This window comes from Melospiza melodia, chromosome 3 (genome assembly GCF_035770615.1).
Source record: "Melospiza melodia melodia isolate bMelMel2 chromosome 3, bMelMel2.pri, whole genome shotgun sequence".
Taxonomy (NCBI): domain Eukaryota; kingdom Metazoa; phylum Chordata; class Aves; order Passeriformes; family Passerellidae; genus Melospiza; species Melospiza melodia.
This window is the reverse complement of record NC_086196.1, coordinates 23,715,911-23,743,534: the sequence shown is the minus strand read 5'-3', so window position 1 is coordinate 23,743,534 and position 27,624 is coordinate 23,715,911. Positions and strand designations below refer to the sequence as shown.

General features: G+C 40.9%; 1 protein-coding gene and 1 long non-coding RNA gene across 3 annotated transcripts in view; one reads left to right on the top strand and one right to left on the bottom strand.

Annotated features, from left to right (window-relative positions):
* Positions 1–12,102: 12,102 nt before the first annotated feature.
* On the bottom strand, positions 12,103–17,854 carry LOC134416687 (uncharacterized). Its single transcript, XR_010027327.1, has 2 exons — positions 17,587–17,854; positions 12,103–12,227 (listed from the first exon to the last, which is right to left on the bottom strand). It is a non-coding gene; the product is annotated as an uncharacterized LOC134416687 (long non-coding RNA).
* Positions 17,855–18,332: 478 nt separating this feature from the next.
* The window catches only part of REV3L (REV3 like, DNA directed polymerase zeta catalytic subunit), a 112,575-nt gene continuing 103,283 nt past the window's right edge, over positions 18,333–27,624 (top strand). Inside the window, exon 1 of one of the 2 annotated variants that reach the window (XM_063151016.1) lies at positions 18,333–18,505. In XM_063151016.1, coding sequence (XP_063007086.1) covers positions 18,367–18,505 — 139 coding nt within the window. In that variant the 5' untranslated portion in view covers positions 18,333–18,366. The remainder of the gene's footprint in view (positions 18,506–27,624) is intronic. The other variant, XM_063151015.1, reaches the window with a different exon arrangement.

Sequence of the window (27,624 nt, the reverse complement as noted above, 5' to 3'; positions counted from 1 at the left end):
TTTGGACCATGAGCAAACACAGTATATAATCCATAGCCCCTCCTCCCCAAGCCCTATCCACTCCAGATGTCTTATGGCACAAGGACCACCAGCAGACTGCTCATGACACTTAGGATGCTCCTGTACTAACCCACCAAACTCACTCAGGTGCCCAGATGCCAAGGTGCTCTAAGGAAAGGGCAACATGCCCATTTCTGAGGTCAGTCCTGTATCTTTGCAGTACAAAATGTGGTTAAGCATTATTTCCAAAAAGGTTTCAGGTCTGCTTTCATTAGAGCATAAATCTAGGTCTTAAGTGATTATGCAAATGAAGTAATTATGTAAATCTGTAAGACTTATGACAACTGGAATTAAGACTGAGGATGTAAATGTGGACTTTGCTATCGTGCATTTGGTGAGGGAGTTTTTATTTTTCTCAACATTGTAATATATGAAAACTTTAATTCTAACACAAATCTTTACTAACAAATCAGGTTGATGGGCAGAATGATAAAGGTTAAGCATAATTTGTTATTTACAGTTTTCAAAATCATACACAAATCCCCATGTTCTGAGTGCTAACTCTCCTGACCTATACATATGTTGTTTATTTTATTAGACTACATGCGAATGAAGTGAACAGCTGTGACCTCCCCTTGTACTTTGAAAGGTCTCTGATAAAAACAAACAAATCCTCTTTAAGAAAAAAAAATTAATTTGGAGCCATTCATTCTGCTTATATAAGGACTTCTGAATGTAATAAAAACATGGAATAATTTCATAATTATTAGTGAAGAGGCAGGTAAGGGAGACTCTCACACCTGTTCCTATGTAGTTTTGGAGTTGTCTCGTAACATTTCAGTAATAATGCACTGTTCACCACCACTGTTTTCTAACACAGAACCAGACTTATTGTAAATGGATATGGCATTCATGTAAGCCTCTATGTGGGCTGAAACTGAGTTCAAGCAATGCCATTCCCCCTTTGCGCAACTTTCAGTTACCTAAAATATGTTATTAAAAGGATCTCCCTCTTTCCATACATAATTGAAACAATTTTTTGTTGGATTGGGTGTGACTTTTTAAGTGTAATCATTAAACTGATACTAGTATTTATTTTTAATAAAGTCACTAAAATTACTGTGTCTGCTCTGCAGGTTTATATTGCTTTTATTACACCAAATTATTTATTTCAAATAGCTAACAGTACACGAAAACTAGGTGTGTGTAACCCATTGTTAAACTAATGCATAACCTTATGTAGTCTTATAAAGATTTAGTTTATGTCAAAAAATGAGACAATTAATCAGTGTAAGTTTTGAATGTGACTAAAACATGATACACATATTTCACTGTAAAGCACTTACAGCAATTATCACCCAATATCCCTTCTCTCTGCCTCCTGGACTGCACACACTTCTTTTTCCCCCCAGAAAATACAGCTCTTCAAATATGAGCATACATAATGAGAATACAACAACAAAACAGGAAAAAAGGCCTCTGAACTCAGCTGGAGAATGAGGCTGCTGCCTCCCCAGCTACAAGATGGTGTTGATCAGCTTTCTGCAAGACAGCTGCTCGCAGCTTCTGCTAAGCTGTGCACTCAGTATGGGATGTGGAAGAGAGGAGATGGGGTACTGGCATAGGAGCCTGGAAACAGGGAATAGTGTAGCTCATGTTATGGTGTGGAGGACACTGAGGAAGGAAAATGCAACCAAGCCATTGGTTTGTGACTCACTGACACCATGTATTTTATTTGCCTTGTTCTTGGCCTGTGCAAGTTTGATGATCTCTGTCCTTTGGTGTTCTTCCACTTACTCCCACTGCTATGTGAGCTTTTGCATGTGTCAGATGACCCAGATGTTTCTCCTTCACTCACTGTCTTCCAATTTGACTGAGCAATTCCTGGGATTAACAAGCAAAAAGTACATGAACGGGATGTATTTTCAGTAACAAATTCTGCAGCTAATTGAAAAGTAAAAATTAATTAAAATACTTTTAAACATTTAGTCAGTAGATGAGTGACTTGGTGTCTTCTACTTTTTAAAAAATTTCATATGTAATCATATTTAGAATAATTGAAATTCTATGATGAATTACCAGAGTCTGTTACAGATTCTCTGCCTTTTAAGACTGAAGTAACAGAAAATTTGTTCACGCTTGCCATATGACTGCCTGGAGAGATGCAGGAACATGCAAAGAAAGCAAGCAGAACATAGCTGTAGCTGGCTAGGCTCATTTAATCCAAATGTTTAATAACCAAATGTTCCTAACAATAAATAGAAATAGCAATCTCTTCTGTATCAAAGGATATATTTGAACTCCCTGGGCAAGTTTGGCTTAAGCTTATGAGGTATGTGTTAGTGGAAAGGAAATACACAAATAAAAGATGAATATGTTCTGAACTACTTTACCAACAAAGAGGAGGGGAGGACACACAAATTAAAAAGTACACAGTTCTGTACTTTGTTCTTGAAACAAGCAGAGTAAGTTCCCTCAAAGCACACACTGTGAACTGCACAGGCTCTGACAAGAGCCCAGGCCTGGCCAGATACCCAAACCAGCTCTCTGTGCCCAGCTGGAGTCACGTCATGTCACTGGACACGTTAGCTTAAGGCACAAAGCACTGATAAGAACATATTTACCCAGCTAAGAGGAAAAGTGCAGTAAATCTCTCTGTGTCATTTTCCACCATGTTCCTCAAACAGTTACATAAACCCAACCCACATTTCTATCTTACTATGTCACAGATATAATCCTCTTTCTAATAAAATAATAATAACAAAATATCTATATTTGAAAAAACATCTTAAATAATTTGCAGGCATGATTAACAGTTCTGCTGAATGGTAAAAATCTGGTTATAGCAGCTAGGGTATGGTGGTTTTTTAGGGGCAGGATAAAGTTTATTTGATTCTCTGTAACTGTGTGTCCTCAGCTGAACCTACCAGCCCTTTGCTGTGTGAGGATTATAACTCACGCAGTTGGATCAGCCTCTGTTTCTATTTTTAGTGCAGATCTTACTCCTTATTTAGTCCTGATTGCATAGCCAGAACTGCATTCTCAGCAGCTCAGTGAAAAGCCTGCCTGTTCCATTTTATAACTTTTCCAGACAAAAAGATGGGAAGCCTGTAGCTTTCCAAACACTCTTATTTTAGGAGCTTGCAACACGATATAGTCCAAAAACCCAAGGGCCACATGAATCCCTGCTGAAATACTATAGACTTTCCTGAAGCTTTACACAGCAAGAATCTGGCTGCTTCTAAGTTAACTGGGATATTAAAAAAAAAAGCCAACAATAAAAACAAACAAACAAAAACCCAAACCAAAACAAACAAAAAACCACCAACAAAAATATCCCAACAAACCCAAATAACCAAAACCAAACAAATCCCCAAATTCTCCAAAAACCTTCTTTGCCCTAAATACTTAAAATATATCTATTGAAACAGTAATAGACATCTGGATCAAATTCTTCAAAAAGCACTTTATCCTCCTTAGATTCATAGTTTATAAATCCAATTCAGGAAGGCAACTACTAGCCAAAAATGAAATAAACAAGGAAAAATGGAAAATGTTGGTTTTAAAGAACCTCTTAGCAGGGATGACCACACAGAAGTAATTTTCTGCCACTCAATTAAAACCATAAGAACATTCCTGGTTTTGAACAAAGTTTTCCCATTATAGCAAGGAATTTCTGCAATTCTGTCAGCATCAGCTAAAATGCTTCACCTTCACTTCTAGGATTTGCTTCTGGAATATCTTCTCAGTCATTTATATTTTGTAAGTTATAGTTCCATTTGTTGCATGCAAGTGCATAACTGAAACCCAAGATTAAGATGATTGAGACCACTGTGAGGCTATAAACACACAAAATGCAAAAAATCTACATGGATAATACATGTAAAATACACTTTTATCTACATGCACAATGTCAATAATGGGTCCTATTTTCATGTGAGAAGGCACTGCATCTTACCATACACTGAAATTACACATAACTCCCAACAGGTCCTTTATTCCTAACACAAGATACTTATAGTCTTGCACGCACAGACCTCTTGCATGCAATCCTGAATCCTTTCTCTCCAAACCTGCAATAAATTGCTAAGGAATCGTTATGCTGGTCAGGCAGTGGTCACTGAATCCAGCCAGTTTTATTGTACATATAAGGATATCCAGCACTCCTCCTGTAGTGAGTGGGGAGATTGACTGCAGACAGAAATCTCCCTCAACTGCCCCTGTATTCAGGCTGTTGACAGTCCCTTCATCACACACTGAGAACACAAAGGCAGATTTAAAAGAAAATTAACTGGAGGAGTAAAGAATTAAAATCAATTAAGAGAAGGAGGGACTGATATATTCTCATTCTAAATTTAATTACCCCTTAGTCAAAAACTGGACAAATTACAAAGCCAATACAAAACAGAAGGACCATAAAAATTATGTATTCAGCAGGTCTGCATTTGCATATTCTGTGTTCCCCAAATATCTTACTGATCCTGTGAAAATGGAGAATATTCAAAATACATGAAGTCAAGTTCCATATCTTGATTTAAATGACAGGCTTGGAATGCCACAAGAAGTACTCTAGATCACCGTCTGGAAGGCAGAGGGTTAGAAACTGAAAGAACTGGAAGTCATTAACTGAAAAGACCCATGTACTTGAAATCCTGCTCATTCTTGCAGCTCTCAGAAACATTGCACCCTTGTACCCTTAGTGGAGATAACTGAAATTTGGGTATTTGGGATGTGGAATGTCTTGGCTGAGCTTCTCAGTATAACACATAAAGTTGGAACTCTAGCACATTTGGACAAATATAATTTAAAAATACTCATACCAAGACACCAATGTGCAAATTGGGGTGATGAAATCACAATTTGTGTGCCTACAAATTGTGGGAACAAAAATTTAAGCATGACTATTCTGAGAAAGAAGGTATTTAAAACAGAGTTCTACTCTCAAAAAGCCACTCAGATTTTTTTCAAGATTATACTGAGAGACTGAACTGCACCTGAATCCTTCATAAAATGCCTAAAAACATAAGACAGCCAGAGACTAGAATAACTTCCTTTAAACCCTTTTCAAGGGCTGTGCATGACAGAGGAGCCCCAGAAGCTGATACTGAGTTGCAGGGGTTTGAAACCTTGTACACCTTTATATTCCAGGAGGGTGTGGAGAAGTTTGCCACAGGGAAACCCTCTATGGAATCATTACAAGATTTTCTCTAGCAAGCCTCTGGCATGGATTTTCTTATGAAACACCACAGCATAGTGCAAAGAGTATCAAATTACTCACAACTATTCTGGACATATTTTTTCATTAAAAACGTGACTGCTGAATCCATTTGGAAGAAAATCTGATCTAAGTGTATATAGCTTTGTTTGTAATTCAACACTATGAAGAGTACCCTAACAAATTATGAGTATTTTGCAACTGATGTCGTAACTATTTCTGCATTTTCAGTTAAGAGTGACCATTTCTCTGTTTTGAATTAGGAAATCTGCATAACATTAAAATAAATTACTCAAGTGCCATTTTAAATCAAAATTAAGTAGGTCACTTTGAAGTCAGCTTTGATGGGTAGTTTTGTTGTTGGTTTTGGTTTTCTTTTTCAAATGAGAACATGAGTCTGTTCCCTCAGCACCACTTAATCACTAGTAACTTTTATGAAGAGCAAACAAAAGGCCTCTTCTATTTATCCATTATGTCCCTAAGAGGTGAGAACAGCTTGATGCAAATGAAAATCATTAAAGCATTCTGCACTACCATTAACTGTCTGAATATGTGTCTATGCAAATGCAGCACATTACCCAGTGAAACTGCAGCCTCATGACCTTTTGCATTGAAAATCTATGCCTTATGACTCTCTTAGCAGCTGAAATGCTTTCTGTGATGTGTCTTCGTGTAAGTGTTTGGTTTGGACAGATACAGTAATGGAGTGCAAGCCATTTCACAGGAACATATTCAGTTTCAGATACCCTTTCACCCTGTCTGGGGAAGGGATAGCATCAGAGATATCCAATTTGCAGCAGTGCTATGGTACAAATAATAAGCCAAAATGTGATTGCCCAGATCCAATCCTGCATGCATTTACATCCATAACTACACTCAAATAAGTAGTTCCATTTAAGACACAATAAACATATAATAATGCAAAACTGTGACTGGTTTGTAGGATTAGAGGCCTAATTAGATATTAAACCTACTGATCTAATTCTTTAGAACTCTGTCCTTCATGCAGCCATCCCAAATGCTGTCCAGAACCTAGCTATTCCCACTTGGTGCCATGGTGCCTGCCTGATGAGATGGGTGAATGTATGGAACTTAGAGAGTCTAGTCCTCCAACAGCAGTGCCTGCTGACAGCAATGCACCACAACTCCTGTCTTCTTAAAAGCTTGAACCACAGACAGATTTACAGTAGCCCAGACAACAGGTCACAGGACATTTATTGCTGTTTAGTGTGTCTCTCTCCTTGGCAAAATTTAGGTCAGTCTTCAGGCACAAATTTGCACCCACTGCATGAGCTTTTCTTGAACTAAGTCTTTGGCTTAGGCTATCTCCCCCTCCTTTGGGACATATCCCTTTGTTGCACGCTTTTATGTAGCAGCAGAGTGGTTAGGACAGTGCATTATACAACAGCAGCTGAACAGGCAACAGCAGACCAGATTCTAGGCTTTCCATTTGAAGGACACCAAGCCAACCTCCCCTGTCTCACAGTCCTGGCACACTCTGAGGAGAATCCTTCAATCAGGAGGTAGCTGCACGTAAAGCATCTCTTACCTCCAGTTTGGGATTTTGCCAATCATTGCTGATGACCGGAAGACTTAGAGGACAAAAAGAATAAGGAAATTTAAATTTCCTAGGCCTGCTTGCTGTATGTTTTTTTTCACTGGACAATAATTAGATACCTTACATACACAGTAATAAATGCAGGGACAAAGGACCTTTAGGCAGGGGCCCTTATTACTCATTTGTTTGGATGTTATGAAAAGCTATTAATGCATTTCAAGGCCAGGCTGGATGGGTGTTTGAGCATGCTGGTCTAGTGGAAGGTGTCCCTGACCTTGGCTGAGGGTTTGGAACTAGATGATGTCTGCGGTCTCTTCCAAGCCAAACCATTCTGTGGTTCTATTTGAAGCACATGGAAAAGAAATCAATCAATGAAACTGAATAACCCTAAAGGTCTTTTTCTGAATTCGGCAAATTGGCACATTTTAAAAGTCTGATTTAGTAAAATGATCCCCAGGAACAAACCTGAATACCTGCCTGCTTGTCACCTGGCCAGCGTGCTGGGGGCAGTTTGGGACCATAAGAGCAAGAGCCATCCAAAGCAGCATTCCCACAGTGGTCAGGGGCAGCAGTGGAAGGCAGGGTGATGCAGTGGTTTCAGCAGCCCTTTCCATTTCCCACTATAGCTGCAATATATGGCAAGTAACATTAAAAAGGATCCAAAGGAGTGAATTAACATCCAAATTGTGAATTCTACTCTAATGCTACAGTTCATACGAAATAATTTGGAATTTTTAAACCTTGGAAGTAGCAGTGTTATAATTTTATAAATGATTAAATTAAAATAAGCTTAAAAAGTTTCAGGTTCTTAGGAACGTATATATTATGCTAGCAACATCAGAGTATTTACTGAAAAGTTGTGCCTATAACAAGCTCATTCATCTCATTTTCTGTCAGAACACAAGAAATAAAGCTGTTTATGTTTCCAGGTAATGCACTTTATCCCACTGGCAACTACTGCTGTATTTTCTCTTTATCTGAGTGGAATTTACTTCTAAACAGAACTATTTAATTTTAAAAATGGTAATACTTTCAAATTGTGATAAAAGATTAAAGCTACTCATGATAAGATAGAAAAACATGGATGCTGTAGATTCCTTTGTTTAAAAGAAGTAATTTCTGAAGTACTTTCAAAAAAAAGCATTTCTGTGCCAGTAAAAAAAAGAAGAAATTAGGGAACTGACTAGTAACCTTGGCAGGGGCAGGAGAGGGGAAACTCAGATTAGTGGTACTGTAAGCTTGATCACAAAAAAGTGGCAGCTAAAACATGTGGTCTTTAAACTTGTTTGGTTTTTTTTCCTCCAACATCAACTAAGAAAAGGTGGACGTTTTTCATAAGAAATCCAATTTCCTCTTTAAACAAATAGATATTAAAAAAACCTTAGAACGCTTTAAAAAGCTTATTCATTACAGCACAAAAATGCAGTCTAATTTTTAATGTGTACCTAAAGATCTGCCCAGAATAGCCACCATAGCTGCTATCTTTAGACAATGATCAAGAAAAAAAAAAAAATCAGGGTATGGAAAAAAGGTATTGTTTAATGAAAGACATACCCATTTTCCTCAAAGCACAAGAGACCTTGGCACTGACAGTTCTTGTTTCAAATGTCCTGCCCTAATGCCTTATTTCAGACTGTTGCTACAGCTTTGCAGACATGCCTGCAACTACATCTGATTTACTGACTGATTATCTTCTGTTTCCTTTTAAAGGTAAAGAATGTCTCTAAAGCTGAGCTGAAGAATGTGACCACTTCTTAGAAGGTTCTCTTCCCTCTCTGAACAATGTGAGATTCTTAAAAGTTATTTTTATGGCATAACCATTTCCTATTTCCCCCTGTGCATTAGTAATTTCACTCACTTTTTTTTTTCTTTCAAAAAACCACTGTTCTAATGCAAACACATCAGTTAATTATTAGAGATTAAAAATGAAACAGGTCAAAAGCCTCAGTCCTGTCCTCAGAAAAACAGGACAAAATACTGTCTCCACAAAATAGCTTACAAAGTAGCACAGGGAAAGGAAGGTGGAGGTAGCGTGTGTGACGAGGCTGGAATATGAAATAGTATTTGATACTTCACAGATTTTGGGGGCAGTGTTGTTTCATCTTATTAGCCAAGTCATCAAGTTCCTGCTTTTGGACAAAAACAAGTGTCACTGATTTTCTAAGTAAAACAGCTGCAAGATTATTCAAGAACAGCAGGAAACATGCACCATATTATAACAGAATCCAGTCCCAGTCACTTAACTGCACAGCTCCCAGAGAGAACATGGCCCATTTCTGTACGTGACTATGTGTGTTTATAAACAGCATACATGATTCTCCTCCCCAACATCTGGAAACAGAATCACAGTGTCTTGCCTTTCAATCTGTCCTATCTTCAGTTAGTACATGGCACTTTATAAACCCATTTTGCATTTCCAGTGGTACCTCCCTCATGCTTTGAGACATAAAACGATCAATACATTGGTATGAAAATTAATTTTATTTGCAAAATTCAAATTGTCAAGGTAGATCTGTGTGCTGATGGGGTCTGCACACTGTCATAGTAATAATAATATCTCAATATTAAAATAACATAATAATATGTTACTCATAGTGCAAGTTCTGGGGAAAAAAGAACACTAGCAAAAAGCATTCAGTAAATGAACATTTTTGAAAATAGGCTTCAGTAGCCACAAAATTAGTTTTTTTAAGCATCTAGATAAGAGCCTTACCTCTGAAATTGCATTAAACTTAATTTCAGATGAAGCAAGCCTGAAAATATTAGCCTTTAAGGACAGCAGAATACTAGGCAATATTTACCTTACAATAAAACAAACACCTCCACTTCCCCCAAAAGCCAGAACAAAATACAGGGTCCAAAGGAACTCTTTAGATAGTACATAACTCGATTTTTGGAAAGCATATGGTACTCCAATGAAACTTCAAAAATCTCTTAGGATGTGCTGCATAGGTTACAATGCAGAATGGGAGGTCCAAAGGACTGTGTAAAAATTCTGTAGCTTAAAGTAAACAGTGACTATTACAGGGCTCAAGATAAAACTGGAATATAGGAAAATAAGTAATTCATCTATACCTGTGGTGCCACAGGAACCATTGTGAGGCCTTGTTTTATTTGACAGCTTCATTAATCCCCAAGAGGCTACAACGTGGGCAACTCTGAGGACACTGAGATACTTCAACATAAATTAGTGAGGCTAAAATGCAGCCAGAAAACTATAAAATTAAATTAAATACAAGAAAAATCAAGCTACTGCTATGGAAAAGACTGAGAGAAATATTCTGGAACAGATTCTGGAATATATTCAATGGGATGGCAATACCCCAGAGGCATCATTTTTGTAAAGGATCTAAGGATAACAAGCAAGTAGAAACTACAAATAGATTTGTGAGAGTACCAACAAAGAGACTAAGTGAGATTTGGGATGCATACTTGGAAGCAGTGTATCCTGGAGCAGGAAGGTAATGGTCTCTCTAAACATGGCTCTAGGCAGGCTGTGCAACACTTTATTTGTGGGCAGCCAACAGAGTCCTTCAAACCTCACGGTGGACCAAACATCAATACTCCCAAGTAATTAATGCTGCCCTACAAATGGAGGTCATGCAGTTGCCTGGACATAAAACACGAATGCTTCATCCACACTCTTTACAACCACTGTGGAAATCACAAATGTGTTCTAGGCATATTACAAGAAAGATCTATGCAAATTGGATGGAATTCACATAAAAATAACAGAAATTCTTTGGGAGCTGGAAAGAATCAGAAGGAAATACTACAAGCCTAAACAAGCGTTACTTTACTTAGCTTAAGCTAAACAAGTAAAAAGTTAAAAATGCTTTTTTGTTAACATTCAGTTTGATCAGTAAAATTATTTCAAAGGAACAAACCCCAGGAAGGAAAAATAATTATTTGAGGGCAATAAAAGGTTATATATACATACTTATTTGGTAACTCACAGAAAGCATATACTGACTTCTAAACTAGAGGTAATTGTCCTAACAGAAGACAATATAGCAGGCTTCTGAAACTTCAGTATAATGTATACACTTGTATATGACAGAGACCAACAGAGATGGACAAAATATTTAATGGAGCTCTGCCATCTCTAAGCTAATCTTAAAACATTTCAGGTTTACTCTTATAGCAACACTCCTCTTTCCTTCTGAATAACAGATGGCTGTTTGTGAGCTACATATTGCGCTGGGGCTTCTTTCACTTTGTCTGATGCATGAACGAGGAATGCCTCCCATAAGTCAGACTACATGGCAGAAAAAAATGCAGCATCTAAAATTAAATGGCTTTCACTCCTTACCATCCAGCCCCATTTCTGTGATTCATTCACAGAAACCCATTTCCCATTTTAAAACAACAAAAATTCAAATAATAACCACATACTCATGTGTATTTGGCTACACAAGTTATAGAAGAATGATAGGGCTTTTGGCAGTTATAGCACTTGAAAATTTTCCATTATGACATCCTTTTAATTACTTATTATTTGAACTATTTGGGCTAACTGTCTTCACACCAGACATATTTCTCAATGGAGACTTTCAACTAAATGCTTCAGCTATTCATCAGAACTAGAATATGAAAAATTATGTTTCACTTTCTTGTTTAAAAGAAATTCTTACAAGCATCTACCTGAGCTGCATTGTGCAGAATAAAAATTTTGGAGTATGGAGGGATTGGCAGCTCTCTTGTAGAAATAAACCTATTACTTTGATTTTTTACAAAAAGGTATTCAAATGCTCAACCAATTTTCTTGTATACTCCACTACTTGCTAGTAAATCTGTTGAACATACCATTTCCCAAAATAATACTAGTGCTCAAATGTTATATGTCATTACACACTGCTTTCTCTTGTGAGTCCACTTCCAACTTTTACAGTCATTAGTACAAAGTAACAAACAGAAGGTTTTTAAATTATGCTGGTTCAGCAATGCCAACAACTCTAGCACTATTCCTCAATTATTTAAGACTTAATCAGTTCATCTTAATCAAATTTAATCTACGAAATTCTCACTGTCATATAAGCAATCTCTGAAGGTCACTTAGTGCTATACTGTTAACTGCTTCCCAACAATGTGTGTTCTTGTTATACTAAACTGAATTCCTTAAAAAATCATATAATTATTTCACTCTTGACAATAGGTCATTTTCCAAGCATGGAAGGGAACCTCAATCACTTCTTGACATGTAGAATTCTGCCAGCAAACCTCACCTTTACAATTAAGTGTTTACTGGCACTCCTCTTACATGATGCATGTGCTGCTTCTCAATTAACTACACTTTCTCAATTTTTTCAAAAAGTGGCATAGTTCTACATTGTTACACATGTAATTCTTTATTAATTTTTACATTTCAATTTATATAATTTTCTTGAATACTTATGCATTTTCCTGTAGGCACATTCGGTGGCAGGTTTTTCTGATACAGGGCAACAGCGAGACCTGAAAATATTAAAAAAAAATCATTATTAAAAAAAAAAAACAACAAAGAAAAGGATAACTTTCAATGAAAACTGTTTGAAACATGAGTTGCTAAATGCAAATACAACCCAGGAAACAAAAATGGTCAAAGGTAATTTGTACTTTCATATAAAGATTATGTATGTGAGTTTGTACATACAACTCACTTACAGATAGGAACATACACATAAGGACACAATGCATGTTGTAGGAGGGTTGCCTTTTACACTGCTGTCCAGATTTTCTGAAACAGAAAGCTGTACCATCTTCATGGTATACAAAGTATTTAGTACAATGATGATGAGAACTCATTTATCCTAATGGCTAAATTGTCTGTATTGATTAGGGGAACCCATTATTGAAATGTTCAGGGATCTACATGCAGTCCTTCTAGAATTTAGATAATCAGGTGCAGTCGTGTGCAATAACAGCAAACATCATATAACCTTTTCCATAACCTCGTCAATCTCCATATTAAAATTCACTGAAATGCTCTGCCCTGTTGCTTTCACTGAGAGAAGAAATCCATTCATCCATTGGATAGAAACTTACTTTCTTGGAAAGTTCATTTCTAATTTATGTCTAATCATTCTACATTGAGAGTGTTCTTTGTGTTAAATATTTTTTTTCTTTCTTAACTCCAAAGTTCCAGATCTTGTTTGATATGCTATTCTCCTTCAAATTTAAAGTCATTAGCAACTTTTAGTTATAAGCTAACTAGGACTGCACTAAAGACATTAAATGGGCAGACTCCACCTGCAGCCAGCATCCAATTTTATAGTCCTTCTCTCAAAACAATCCATCAGAACTTCTCATCAGCAATTCTTTACGTTATGCATCTTCTGTCTTTTCTCATATGACACTATACTGAATCTTTTTATGGTGGTGCTTGGATGACAGTTGGACTAGCTGATCTTGAAGGTCTCTTTCAGCCTTGATGATTTTGTGAAATTGACTTAATTTTGTCAAATAATTATTTTATTAAAAATTACAGTTACCCCAACAGAATCTAATGTTACTACACCAAAAATATATCTCTTTTTTTTTTTTATTTCTATGCCTTTGCACACCCTATATTATAATTTGTTTCCTATGTCCCATACAATGCCCATGGGCTCTCCTTCAACCACACTGGTGACTTTCCAATCACATGGCACTGTTCTTGCCCTGACAGGTTTATTAAGAGTCTTTGCTAAAAGACTTTTTTGATACTTCTAATATTTTTATAATTGAGAGCTGGTTTCATTTTCCCATCAGGTTTCTAGTGACAAGACACTGATGGTAATGCCACTGACTACACTTCAGAGCCTACTGCCTAGCCTGTAGCCAGTAACTGAGAATTGAAACAGACAAACAAACAAATACACCTCATTAATTAGGATCTTAAGTGTTCTTTCCAAAACACTGCTACCCCTACCAATTATTTCAACATCCTAAGAGCCACTCTGAGGCAGTTTGGTATGCACAGGTAGCTCAATCCCTTGCTGTCCACATACAGTCTATAGATTTTTATCTGATAACATCCAGAGAGTAATTGTCTTTCAGCTGGTCTGATGGCATGTGTGGTATTGCTTAAAATTCTGCTTTAGTGGGCTCAACTACCTGGAGCATAAGCAAGGCTTGTCAGAACCCTCATGTGAGGACTTCTTGCCCTGGGTGTGTATGGAGCCTTAGAGTCTAACAAGACTATGGACTGTCACACATGACAAAGCAAGGACACATTTGGCAGGCCAGAACTATACAGCATAGCACCATGTATTTATTTCAGTGTGAAGATTTAGATCTTCAGCATTCACTCAGTCAGTGGGGACACACTGGGAAATAACCTTCCTGTGCAATGCAGGCAGTCTGACTGTCCAGGCTGGGATACCAACTGAATGGACCACATATAACTCCATCCATGTGTCTAGATTTACTCCCTGCAGAAACCGTGTTTCTGTCACCTGGAAAAACAGCACCTGAGAATATGAGCCACCCTCAGCTCTCATTTTGAAATCACAGCTTAGATAAAACCCCTGACTGAGAGAGCACTCCAAGATTCCAGATCACAGACCTCATAAATACTGAACATCCTTGAAATCAATAGGAACTCAAACATGGCTGACTAAGTGGGTTTTGAACTTAAGATGTACTGCTGGAAATTTTACCTTTGTGTCATAGTCTAAACTCTTATCAGCACATTTTGTTGCACTCTGCTACTATAAATAGTGGATTTTCCCTGGGCCTCCATCATGTATAGTCACTAGATGATTCTGTTTCTGCTTATATTTGTATTTATAATTTTTTGCGAACTGCAGATATCATTTTGTGACCAGTTTTTTAAAGTAGCTACACAGTAAGCATTAAACAAAATAAAAACTGATATGTCTTTTGTTTAAAAAAACAGGGCAAACCTTTATTGATTTTACTCTTTGGAGAAATTCTGACTTAAAAGACAGTCATCAGTTATGCTGATAAGTAATATTATTAATACTCAAATTTTGATTGTACAGCTGTTTAGCTGTGCATGATTAGGACCAGTTATATATTCAAGAGTGATTACTTTCATGCAAATACTTGGCTGGCTAATGGGGAGAACAGCTGCTGCTTAGCAACTGGAGGAACAGAGAAAGGGGGTGACTTGCTTTATAACAGAAAACGGCATGAAACCTTAAGAGAGAGAACACAGTGTTTGGAGAAAAAATGAGTGGTAGTGCTGTCTGACCAGGATATTTCCTTTTACAATTACTGACACCCTAGGACAGCAGCATTTTAAGGTAATGAAGTGTAAACTACAAGAAAATTTATATATCATACATGCATACACACATGTGAGTGAACAACACATAAAACGACTAAAACCAAATACTGACACACAAATTGAAATGTAGGAAATCCAGAAACAGGCTTTGTGTCTGTCATCTATTGAAAGGGTTAAACCAATTTTCAGACTTCAGCAACTTAAAACTACCACAAGCCAAGCTTTCTGGAAGAAGTGCTCTCTTTATTCTTGCTGCTCAATCTCAGTCCCTGCACTGCCTCCTCTTCTGTGCAAGCACAGCCTTTCACACCCCTACATAATGAAGCACATCAAGGACCTGATGGAGGTTAAAACTAACCCATATTTCTTAGTGGGACTGCTTTTACCTGGCTCAGTTTCCAAGCCAAGTTTCTTGCGCAGCTATTCAAATGAGGAGTAGGGCAGGGGACCTCCTGTGACAGTGCTGACTCAGTCTTACCTTGATGCAACCCTGCAGACAAACCTACTGACTTGACTGCAAGACAAAACTGAAAGCAGAAGTGAGCTGCAGGAAACCACTGGAAACTGAAAAGGCACCACTCAGAAAGCGTGCAAGTTCCACAAAAGTGTCTGCACAGGTTTAATGTACATGTGGATTACACTATTTACATCAAAAAGGAAAGCCACTTTCTTTTTTTTTTTCCCAAGAGTAACATTCAACATTTTCAGAAATCAAATTAATAACTCATATGAACAAGAAACTGGCTCTAGGTTAGGCATCAATTGCTCTTTCTGATTTCAAAGCATGGTTCTCCCTGATTTAATAAACAACATAACAAACGTTGTCATTTTAAATGGAATACTCTGCATGACATGCGTTAGCAAATCCTGCTTTATGCTTCTAAGAAGTTAGTTATTTCAGCTTTCTATACTATTCTACTGCAGGCAACTCTTCAGTTGCCTGATTCCTCTTCAGCAGGACTCCCAGGTATGAACTCGTGCTACATCTCACACACCACCTCATTCGGGAGAAACCAGAATCCACCAGTGGCTCAAATGTCTCAGTTTATTCACCAACGCCACTGAGGGGCAGATCCACCATCATGTTCTCCTGCCTGAGCAATGACAACAGAATACAGCAGGACTGCTCCTCCCCAGCAAAGAGGAGAACTGCTGACCTACCCTCAGCTCTTGCAGGCACCAGACCACATCTGCCAGGGTTCAAAGGCATTAAACTGTCAGTGAAATACACAGTGGGGGGAAGACACAATGCTCAGCAAGTTAAGAAGACCATGTGAACAGAGAGTAAACAGAGCATGGAATGGAGTAACACAAGAACTGTTACCGTCCCTACCAAAGTTCTATGGAAAACTGAGGAAATGGAGTAGTGAGGGACCAGTACAAAATGTATTCAAATAACAATAGTTAGAGATGGTGTTTGTTAACAAGCCCCACCAGCAAGCTCCTAGTGATTTATTAGCCTTTGTGAAATCTAAGCATTCATAACAGTATTTTTGCAGTTCCAAAGGTTTTCCAAATATTAGCTTTGCAAATGTAAACAACTGTCAAAAATTAAAGTTGTAGCTCAGTTATTCTTTAGATACAATGAAAATAGTTTGCATTTCAACCCTATTTCAACCACTTCTGTGACACAAGATTGCTTGATGACTAGGTAGTTGGATTTTCTTTTTCTGGTCACATAAAAATGAGTTTAAGGAGGAAAACAGATGTGAGCTAGAGAAAATAAACAGCTTACAAAGAAAGAGTAGGAAACCAGTTACCCCTGAGTAGACAGGCAAGCTTCCTGTTCATTACAATGAAAAAATGAAGGGTAGCAACTGCCTGACCTGTCTTTTGTTCAAATCTAAACCCGAAACACATGTAAGCGAAATGCGAAACATGTGTTCTACATATTGGACGTTTGTCAGGTTTTATAGATTTGTGCATGTCTCGTATCATCCAGTGCTGCACGCACATGTAGCAGCATCCCTCTGAGTGCATGTGAGAGCATTTGGCCTTTTAACCGGCTCAACTCCCACACCGCCAACTCTGGATATTTGCTATGGTTTGGGGTTTTTACCCGCGGACCCGCAGCTCTCAGACAAAGAGACTGCAACAGGAATCTTAAACCTAAAATCAACGTTTTTTTCAGCTCCTCAACCTAAAGTCAAGCCTGTTTTACGGCTTTCAATAAAAGCCTGCACGAGAGCGCTGCAAGCCGCACAGTAAGCTCTCCTGCAGGGCAGAGGAGGCGGAGGAGCAGGGGCAGCGGGAGCAGCGGGGCCGGGGGGACGCGGCCGCCTCAGGGCCGAGCCGCCCGCAGGGGCGCGGGGCCGCGACCCCGCCCCCGCCGCTCCGCCGCAGCGCGCCCGGCCCGGCCCCGCCCGCCCCGCCCCCTCCGCGCGCCCGGCCCCGCCGCCAATCGCCGCCGTCCCTCCGCAGCCGCGGCCCCGCCCCGCTCCCGCGCCGCGCGCGCTCACCGTCACAGCTCGAGAGCGCGCGGGCGCCGGCGGGAGCGCGGCCGCTCCACCCCTTCCTCCCGGTCCCGTCCCCCTCCTCGCCCTCATCTTCTTAGGGTTTGGGGTTTTCTTTGGCCGGCCCCTGCGGCGTGGGGAGACTCACCTCCCTGCCATTCAAAATGGCGGTCGACCCAGCTTAACCCCGTCGTGTCCCCGCAGCGCTGCCTCTCCCGCCCCATCCGCGGCTCGGGATTCCGCAGCCTCACCCTCAGCCCGCGCGGCCGATCGCCGAATCACCGAGGCCGTCCCTCTGTCCCTCCCTGCCTCCTCCGTCGCCACCAGGGGAGGCGAGAGAAAGATTTTTTTCCCCCGCTCCCACGCGCGCTCGCGCCCCGCCTGCCGAGCCCAACCGAAGGGTGGGGGGGAGAGACCGTGTGTGTGCCGGGGAGTGACGGACACCTCCTCCGCTCGTTGAACCCCTCTCCGCCCCAACACATGGCCCATCCACCCCCGTGCCCGTTCCCCCAGTGGTTGCATCCGTGACGACATCATCATGGCAACAGCAGCTGCAGCCCGGGGCCGGGGCGCCGCCGTCGCCGCCGGGGCGTCCGCGGGGCACGAGCCCGCGCTGTCCCTGAGGGGCGCGCGGCCGCACGGGCTGTAGGAGCGCGCGGGGGGCGCGCCGCCGCGCACGCGCCCAGAGCGGCGGCACCAGGCGGGGACGGGGGGGCGGGGGAGCGGAGACACAGACAAGGCGCGTGCGGGACTGCGCGCGCTCCCGCGGGCGGGCGGGCAGGAGCGGCAGGCGCGGGGAGTGTTGCGCTCGCGCGCGCGCTCGCTGCTGCGGCGGCGGCGGGCGGGGGGAGCCGTGCGGGCTCCGCGCTCGCTCCGCGCTCGCTCGCTCGGTGCTGTGCTGGTGCCTCGGCGGCGGCGGCGAACAAACATGTTCTCAGTGCGGATCGTGACTGCCGACTACTACATGGGCAGCCCGCTGCCCGGCCTGGACCCCTGCCAGTCCCGCTTCCGAGAGGCCCCGGCCAAACGGGTGCCCGTCGTGAGAGTCTTCGGCGCCACCCCTGCAGGTAAGGGACGACCCTCGCCGCCGCCACCGACGGGCGGGCGGGGACGTCCCCCCGCTGCGGCGCCGCGGGTCGCGCTGGCGCCGGCCCCGCCGCCGCCCACCCCGCTCCCGCTCTTTGTGGCTGGGTCGCGCCCCCCCCTCCGCGCCCGGCGCCGCCGCTGCGGCGCGTCTCACCTGCCGGCGGGGACGGCGGGGCAGCGGCCGGCAGCGGGGACCTGCCCCGGGTGCCGCGCCGCGCCCGCCCGGCGGCGGTGGGGGCTGCGGGGCCGCCGGGGCTTTGTGCGGGGCTGCCCCGGGAGAGCGGCGCAGCTGTGCAAACACCGGGGCCGGCCCGTGCCGCTCTCCTGCCCTTGCCGTGAGCTGTCGCTGCGGGCGGGCGGGCGGACGGGGGGAAGGCGCCGAGCGCGGCACAAGCGGGACTTGTGCGGCACTTGGGACGCGGGGACTCGGCGCTCGTGTGGCGGCACGGAGCGCGCACGGCCCGAGGCACCGGTGCTGCACTGCAGAGCGGCGTCCTGAGCGCCGGCCACATGTTGCCCCCCGAGACTGCCGAATGTCACATGCCGCTTCTCCGCTGCCTCTTCGCCCTGTGGCCTTGTGCCTACAGCCGTCCCACGGCTCAGACGTGTTTCTGACCAATACAAACAAATACGTTGTCAGAGCAAATTTCGAACAAATTAAATACTTAGAAAAATTCATTTAGTATGTATTGTAGTTTGCCCGTACGTTAAATATAAAATTGGAAAAACCCTTCGCTTTTGAGATATTAGGCGTAGTAAGTAAGCATCATTGGTTGTGATCTCTTTACACTTATGCTGTGTAATGCTGACCTTGGGAATTAAGGTATTTCTGCATATTTTATTGACTGACATGTTGAAAATTATCTATTCATGCACATACATTAAATCTTAGGCAAGACAAAAAACATGTAATGAAAGAGCACAGCAGAGGTGTTTTTCCCTTCAGGCAGTTATTATAGTAGAGCAGCTATTTTTGTTGTCTTTTTTGTCGGCTTGTTTATTGTTTGGTTTGTTTTTTTTTTTTTTTTAATCCAGAATTAACTGTCTTCTCTGTTTAAGCACAAAGGAACGTGACATATTCAAGCTGTTGTGTTCTGATGCAACTACAGCTCCAAATTATTAAGTGAATGAGTGGGATTAATAGATAAAATATTGAAATAGTGGGACCTATCTTATTGTAGCTCTAATTCTGCGTACAAAGGAGATATTATGTAATAATATTTATGTAATGGCAGGAGTAACTATTTCATGATTAAAAAATGTAGAGCCTGAGGTTGTTGGCAGGTAGCAGGATTTTTGTGCATGCGTGTGGTTAACTCATTAAGGCTTATTTTCTTTTAAGAAAATGTTTAGGCTATGCCATATCATGAATGTGGCATCATAAAGTAAACAGTGAAGTAGTTTAGTTGTCCAGCTATTAGGAATACGGTAGGAAATCCCTGGCTTCCCCAAACATAAACTTTAATGTCAGTTTGCATAATAGAAGTGTTTCTAATTTGACTTCGTTAGAGAAAACAATTCACTAGAGTCTGCAAAAGCAGTATTACTTGTGTATCCCATTTATTTCCTTTTTGAACTTTTATATTTTTTTTAATGTATTGTACCTTTAGTAATGTTTGCTATTAAGCTTCATGAGCTTCTTACTGCATCTCTGCATTGTTTTTTGGGGTTTTTTTCCTCTTTAGGAAAGCAGAAAAATGTATTTCTCTCTCTTCAGAGGTGTTGGACCTAAGCACTCATTGTCAGAATTACTCTGACAGTGATTCTCAGGTTATTTCTTGAGAGCTGAAATTTAAAACAAAGTGTAATCACTTACATCTACAATCACATTTTCTTTGAGGAAAAAGAAATAGTGAAAACAACTTCTAGCATACTGTCTGAGACAATGGGATGTCCTTATTGTTTGGCTTACAGGGAATGTGATGCTTTTCTTCCCTGGAGTTGGTCTGGGTGGGAATAACCCTTTCTCACTGGGTTTAATGTGTGTGCCTTGCCTCCAGGAAAGGTGCTCTGCTGCCTTGTTGCCTCCATGGTAGCAGCCTATTATGGCTGTAGGGGCTGCTCCACCTCCAGCGTGATTAACTTTGCACAACTCTTGGTGTGTTTATAGCTGAGTGCCCAAGCTGTGCAGGTAATTGGGAGTCAGGGTCAGAACAGACTCCAAATGTCACCTGCTGAGCGAGGGGGGTTTGATTGGTATGTGGCAGTGGCTTGTGCAGATGTTCAGAAAGTCAAACATCTGGCACTGCTGTATCCCTGTGTCCACCAGCAGCTGAGGACAGTGGTCCTGCAGGCACCCACCTGTGCTCTCTGCCCCATCTTGTGGAGGGACTGCACTCAGCGAGGTGTGTGAATGACAGGGATTGCCAGTGTTACCTTTGAAGGCTTTCGTGTAAGCCAGAACTCAACAATTAATTTGTAGAGGTTTACTGGTACAATCTATAAAATGAAAGTGGCTTGTGGTTGGGGGAGGAAAAAGCCAGACTTTTAATTAAAAGTAATGAAAGGATCAGCTTCTAGAATGGACTCTGCTGGCAATAACATTTGACAACTTCTTTATGTCTTTTGAGGAAGAAATCTTCTTTTATTTGGTAAGGCTGTACAAATTCTGTCTTGATGTCCTACATCTTTGCATAATAAGAGCTTGAAAGATGAGGAATCAAAATTTTGTTTCAGCCCAAAGATCTGCCTGCTATATTCTGTTATTTTGTGAAATAAAGAGTAAAATTCTGATTACAGTAGCAAAAGGTGAAGTGAGCTGGTTGAGCCATTTAATTCAATTTTAGCTGGTTAAGCAGACTGGCATGTCTGTTGACATAGTGACGTGGACAAAAGCATAATTTCAGAAATGCTGCAACACTGCCATGGTGGTAATACAATGAAAGCAGTGTTGAATTCGTGCTTAATTGTACAAGGGCATAGATATTATCTGATACACCCGTATTTGTATCTCTAAGGGAGTCTCATAATATGGCTGCTTTTACATAAAAGCAGTAGGTTTTAATTCATTAGGTAATGCTCAAGTATGAAACAAAGTCACATTCTATTCTCAGGCAGTATGGTCTGCTAGCTATTACTTTTGTAAATGCTCTTTGTAAAAATAGGAAAAGGCTGAAAAATTGCAAGACCTGTTGTTTAGAGTGAAATCTTAATGAAAATTTATTTTTCTTTTAGTGTATTGCTGTTAGTTGTATTGTCAATTCTTGAATTGTCATTCCTATTGCTAATCTGAATCCTAAGATTTTTGCAACCATGTAAGTACCTGAATTTATAGCTTCAAAAGAGATATATTTAAGGTAAGACATATCTCTAATCATAAAAGTCATGTATGTTTTTAGTTTTGTTCGGGAAGAGGTTATTCCATAGATCTTAGTCATTGAATATGGAATATGCTGAGTTGGAAGGGACCTATCAGGATCCAACTCCAGGCCCTGTGCAAGACATGCCAAGAGTCACGCCATGTGCCTGAGAGTGTTGTCCAAATTCTCCTTGAACTCTGTGAGGCTTGGTGCTATGACCACTTCCTTGGGGAGCCTGTTCCTGTGCAAGGAAAAATCTTTTTCCTGATATCAAACCTAAATTTTCCTCGACGCAGCTTCACGCCGTTTCCTCGAGTCCTGTCATGAGAGTGAAGAGATCTGTGCCTGCATCTCCTTCATGAGGAATTGTAGGACTGCAGTGAGGTCTCCTCCAGGCTGAGCAGACAAAGCAGACCTCAGCTGCTCCCCATGAGGCTTCCCATCAGGACCCTTCACCATCCCTGTGGCCCTCCTTTGGGTGCTCTCTGATAGCCTAGCGACTCTTGTTCGAGTTGCTGTTGTTCCAAACCCCCAGGTCCCTTCCTGCAGTGCTGCTCTCCAGCATCTTGTTCCCTGATCTAGAGACAAACCCAGGCTTGCTCCATCCCTGGTGCAGAGTCCAGCACTTGACCTTCTTAAACCTCATGTGATTGATGGTTGCCCATCTCAGTGATTTATCTAGGTCTTTCTGCAGGGCCTGTGTGCCCTTGAGAGAGTCAGCAGCTCCTCCCAATTGAGTGCTGCGACAAAGTTACTTAGTATTCCTTCAAATCCTTTATCCAAGTTGTTAATGAAGATGTTGAAGAGAGCTGGGCTAAGGATGGAGCCCTACGGAATCCCACTAGTGACTGGATGCCATGTCTGTATTATTTTTATTCCTCTGAAAATGTATGTGGAATTTAATTCCATTTGCAAATCAAGCACTGTAAGTCACCCTATGCCTCATTCCAAATTTATATTAAATTTAGGTGATCTCAGAAGAAGATTGCTGTCTCAAGTTGCTTCCATTTAGCTGGTACAGTGAAGATTAGTTTACTATGAGGTCTCTTGTGGTGTATGGGGGTATTAAAGCTTTGTTCTGTTTCCTGCTAGCTCTTGGCTATTTCAAGCTCTTGGAGTCTGTCCTCAAGATTTCACTGACCACTTCAGAACATGTACATAAATTCTTAGTTGAGTGTTTCTGTCAGGTGCTTATTCAACTGCAGAAAGAACCAAGCTGTAAATCCATTCATAAAAAAATCAGGGAGACTAGATGAACTGGGTGTCATTTTAGGAGAGGCATTAATAAGCAAGCTGAGGTTGCTAAATTAGCACTTCATGTAACAAGCACAAGTAGCTGAGGATACTACTCATAAACCACATAGGAGATAGCTGTTGGTGTGTGATAATGAGTATTGTCAAACAGATAGCTGAAATGTTAGGAAAAAAATCATTTTGATGTGAGTGTGATTTGAGGCTGATATGTGATAAATTTTACAAATATAGGTGCACATTTTAAAATTGCTTTTGAAGGGTGTTAGGCTGAGAAATGTGTGTTCTGTTGACAGGAGGGTCTTTGGAGAAGGCAGATTAGGAATTTACGTAGGAAAGAGCAATGTGTAATTTGAGGAGTAATGCAAGTGCTATCCTCAACTGCCACTTTATGTATTTGTCTTGTTTGGAGGAGTTTTGTATTTTACATTATGAAATCACTGATCCAAGAAAGAATCTTACTCAGGGCAGCATAAAAACCCAGTCAAAAAAAGGATGTTTTTAAGTTACTTTTGCATACTTTTGATTACAAGTTTTTCTGAGGCTAAATGTAACATAGTGTAGGAGCTTACAGTCAGCAAAATCTTAATGTATTTCAGGTAGACATCTAAGTTTGGTGCTTTCACTTCTTGGTTTTCTGAGAGGGGGGAAGAAAAGCAGAGGCAAAAGCTCCAGCTAAAATCTGGCTCCTGTCCAGCAGCAGTAGCTCTGGTATGACTCAGTGAAGGGGCCTGCTTATCTTCTTTTTTCTGTTCTTCCCCCTCCCCTTTCCCCCTTCACTGACCTGGCCAGGCTGTATATCTGATCCCATCCAGTGTCTGTGCCTTTCTGTACTCTGTTATTGCTCATTTGAGAAGGACTGAACTCACTGCAGGATCTTGCTGCTTTCTACGCTCAGCTCATGATGAACTTTTCCTCTCCCATTTTCACTACTATTTCAGACCCTGGCCCCCACAGTGGTCATTGCCTGTAGCTTCCTTAGTTCAGTGTTCACAGAGGAACATCATTCCAGTTGCTGCCACTTTGTGTATTCCATTTCCCAGAGGCAGGTACTACTTCTTGATAACACTTCCACTTTCTTCTGTGCCTTCACAGTGAGAAGATGCAAATAGGATGTAGCCATTGTGGCGATGCTTGTGCCTTTGCTTTACCTTTTCACACCCTTTCCCAAAACATAGCAGCATACAACTCTTGGTGAAGGGTTATTCTGTGGGCTACAGCATAGCCTAAAAGATTTTTGTGTTGTACAGTGTAGCTTCACTTCCAGCTTAACATTTCTGCATCTTGCACTGACAGGCTTCTTATACTTTTGAAGTACTGTTGAAAAATTGCCTCATGTATTAAAAGGATATGTTTTCTAAATTGTCAGGTTGTGGTGGGGCTGTTGTGTTTGGTTGGGTTTTTTAAGAACCTTCTGGTTTGTTTTTTTTTTTTGTTGTTGGTTTTGGTTTGTTGTTTTGTTTTGGGGGTTTTTTTTGGTTGGTTTTTTGGGTTTTTTTTAAGAGGCATTTGTTACATACTTTGTATAGATTGCCTGCTGAGTTGTTTGAGCATGAAAGGCTGCCTGAATAAACTGAGAATAAACTTATAAACTGCCTGAATAAACTTATACTTCACTAGCATGGAACTTAAGTAGCCAATTTCACACTTGTCTATATACAACTTGCTAAAATTCTGTCTCTTAAATAAACTTTTAAATACTGTGACAAAATTCATGTTCTAAATAGAATCCAGATACTGGTTCATAACCAGTATTGTGCTTCCTATTGTAGAGTACCTCTTGGTCAATTCACTGAATATTTTTGTGCTGTTGTAATTCAGTGGAAAAAATACATACATAACTGACCCTACACACTTAAAACTCGATCAACTGCAGACTTCAAAGTGTCCCACAAAGTAGTTGCATCTATATTGAATCTGGGATTGGTTTTTATGATTAGTGTCCCTGGAAGTAGACCAGGAGCTTATCTATCTCAGCTGTAATTTCCAGTTCTGTTATATACTTCTTAAGGACACTTTTAGGCTGCTGGTTGGAATATATTCTTTTTCAGTGTGTAAAACGAACCTCCTCAAAATAGCACACTAGTCTGAAAATAGTTGTCTCTCTTAATTTTACCAGAGAAGCACATGCATATCACAACTGAGGTTGGCAGAATGAGATGATGTGTAAACACTCAGTGAGAAACAGCTCCTGCTTAGTAATTTTTGCAGTCTGAGTAGATGAGATAAATCTCTGAAAGAAAGAAGCAGGTGTGATAATACCATGCTATCAATTTCTTCTCAGTCTCTCATATTCAGAGTTCCAGTATTGATCATTTAATAATACCCTCTTCTACTAACTCTTGTCATTACCTTGGTTTTGTCCTTTACCCTTGGTTGACTTGATTGACCTCTGTGTGCAGCAGACCTCTGAGAAGCATGGTGGTGAACATATATAACCATTTGGAAGGAGGCAGTATGAGCACTCATACTGAAAGATTTATAGTCCATGTTCTATCTCACAAATAAAGCAGCTGAAATTTTTGATAATGATTGGACTGTATCACTGAAGATTCGATCTCATGTCACAGAAGACCTGCTCCTCAAAATCTCAGGAAAATTGGCAGTTGAAAAATTTTTTCTTCTTTAATTATGCCTTATAAAGACTGTTATCTCCAGCTATTGAAAAGCCAGTATCTCAGCCTCCTGGTCTGTCATCACTGAATGTTGAGGTGACAACTGATGGACTTGCTTCTTTGCCTTTTCCTGGATATTTGCCCCTATATGTTACAATTGTGTAACAATTTAAAAAGGTTTTTTTGAGTTATATAATCGAGTATGTGTGCTTGCAAACAGGCAGTATTTTTCTGCCAGTGATATAGTTAAGACTGAGAATAGAGCCTAAAATATACAAGAAACTAAACAAATACCAGAAAAGTTTGTACCAGATACAGGGACTGTCTGAAACATCACTTCTTGCATAGGCTTCATTCATGCATGTTTGTTAAGGCTCTTTTCTTTCAAGAGCTGCTTTTTATTACAGGGGAGTTATAAGGTATGCAGAAGTTTGTGTGTTTTTTGGCAGGGCATTTAAATAAAACCTCACACTTGCTGGCTGGGCTGAACCATATGGCTTATTAAGGAACCATTTGATGTCTGTATGTTGCAGCCTTCCTGTGATCAGTATGCAGACAGCCATTTTGGATAACTTCTTCCCCAACTCATATATTTGCAGTCTGTCATGTTGACTGCATGTTTATGAGTTCATGTCATGTTATTTTTGTGTGTATGTGCATACTTTCTCTGGTTTCAGGTTGTGGAGTCATCATCCTTGGAGGCACTTAAATGTTCTTGGGATGTGGTCCTGGGCAGCCAGCTCTACGTGGGAATAGCAGGGAATTTGGTCCAGGTGACCTCCAGAGGTCCCTTCTAACCTCAGCCATTCTGTGATTACAGAGATTACTCTTGTCAGTAGTGAGTATCCAGGTGCTCTGTGCAGCCTGTTTGTGTGTCCAGGTAAGCACAGTTGCATCCCAGCGGTGTGGAAAGGTTGCCAGGTAGCTGGCTGTCTTTGAGCTGATTGCCCTACGGCTGTGAAAGTTACTGGAAGATTTTGGTGCTGTTGGTGAGAACTGATTAAGATTTGGAAAGAAGAAAAGAGAGGATATTCATTACAGACACCTAAGTTGTGTTTGTCCCTTAGTGACATGTTTTTTTCCTAAAAATTAGAGAAAAAGTAGGAGCAGCCCTGCTTATTTATATTCAGGTTGTGCCTCTGTGCTGTTTGCTGACTAAGCCAGTGTTTACTACAGAAAAGCTGTATGTCCTATTTTAGGTGCAATATCAACATGTGGTACTCAGTATGAATATTGAAAGGACTCTGGAATGTTGCACCTAATCCATAATACCTGACATTACACCTCAGGGAAGGTTTACAATAGAAGTTTTCCGAGTTTTGTATAATGAGATGTATAATGAGTCTTTCATTTTGTGTTCGAAACTACCTAGGTGGGTTTCTGCATAGCACAGATCTTATGAAGCAGTGGGAATTGGAAACTGATTCAGTCCTCATGTTGGCAGGTACTGCCTTCAGATCAATAATGAACAAATTTTTATTTCTACCACCCTTATGCTTATTAACCAGATGAAGAGGCTATTTTCTGGAGTTTTTGATACAGAAGCTTCTGTATTTTCTTTTGAAAAGTTACGTATTTAAGCTAGCTAAAATGTTACTAAATACTTGATGAATCATTCTTTATGTTTTTGTATGTCTTTGTCCATTGACCAGTAAGCAAATGGATTTGTGGCATTCACATTTGTAGGCAGTGAAACCTGTTTTGCTGTCTGTAGGAAATTAGAAGAGATTACAGGCAGATCCTTATGCTGAGGTAAAATGAATCTATGGTATCAAATATTTGAATGTTTGAGCTTTTTGAATTGGCTTTGTCCAACTGACCCTTAGCCATCTTTACTGGGGGGTTATCTGTTTATATATTTCTTACAGTAGAAGTATGTTTTCACTCTCAGATTAATGTTCATGTCAGAAGGGACATCTCTAGAGATTGTCTAGT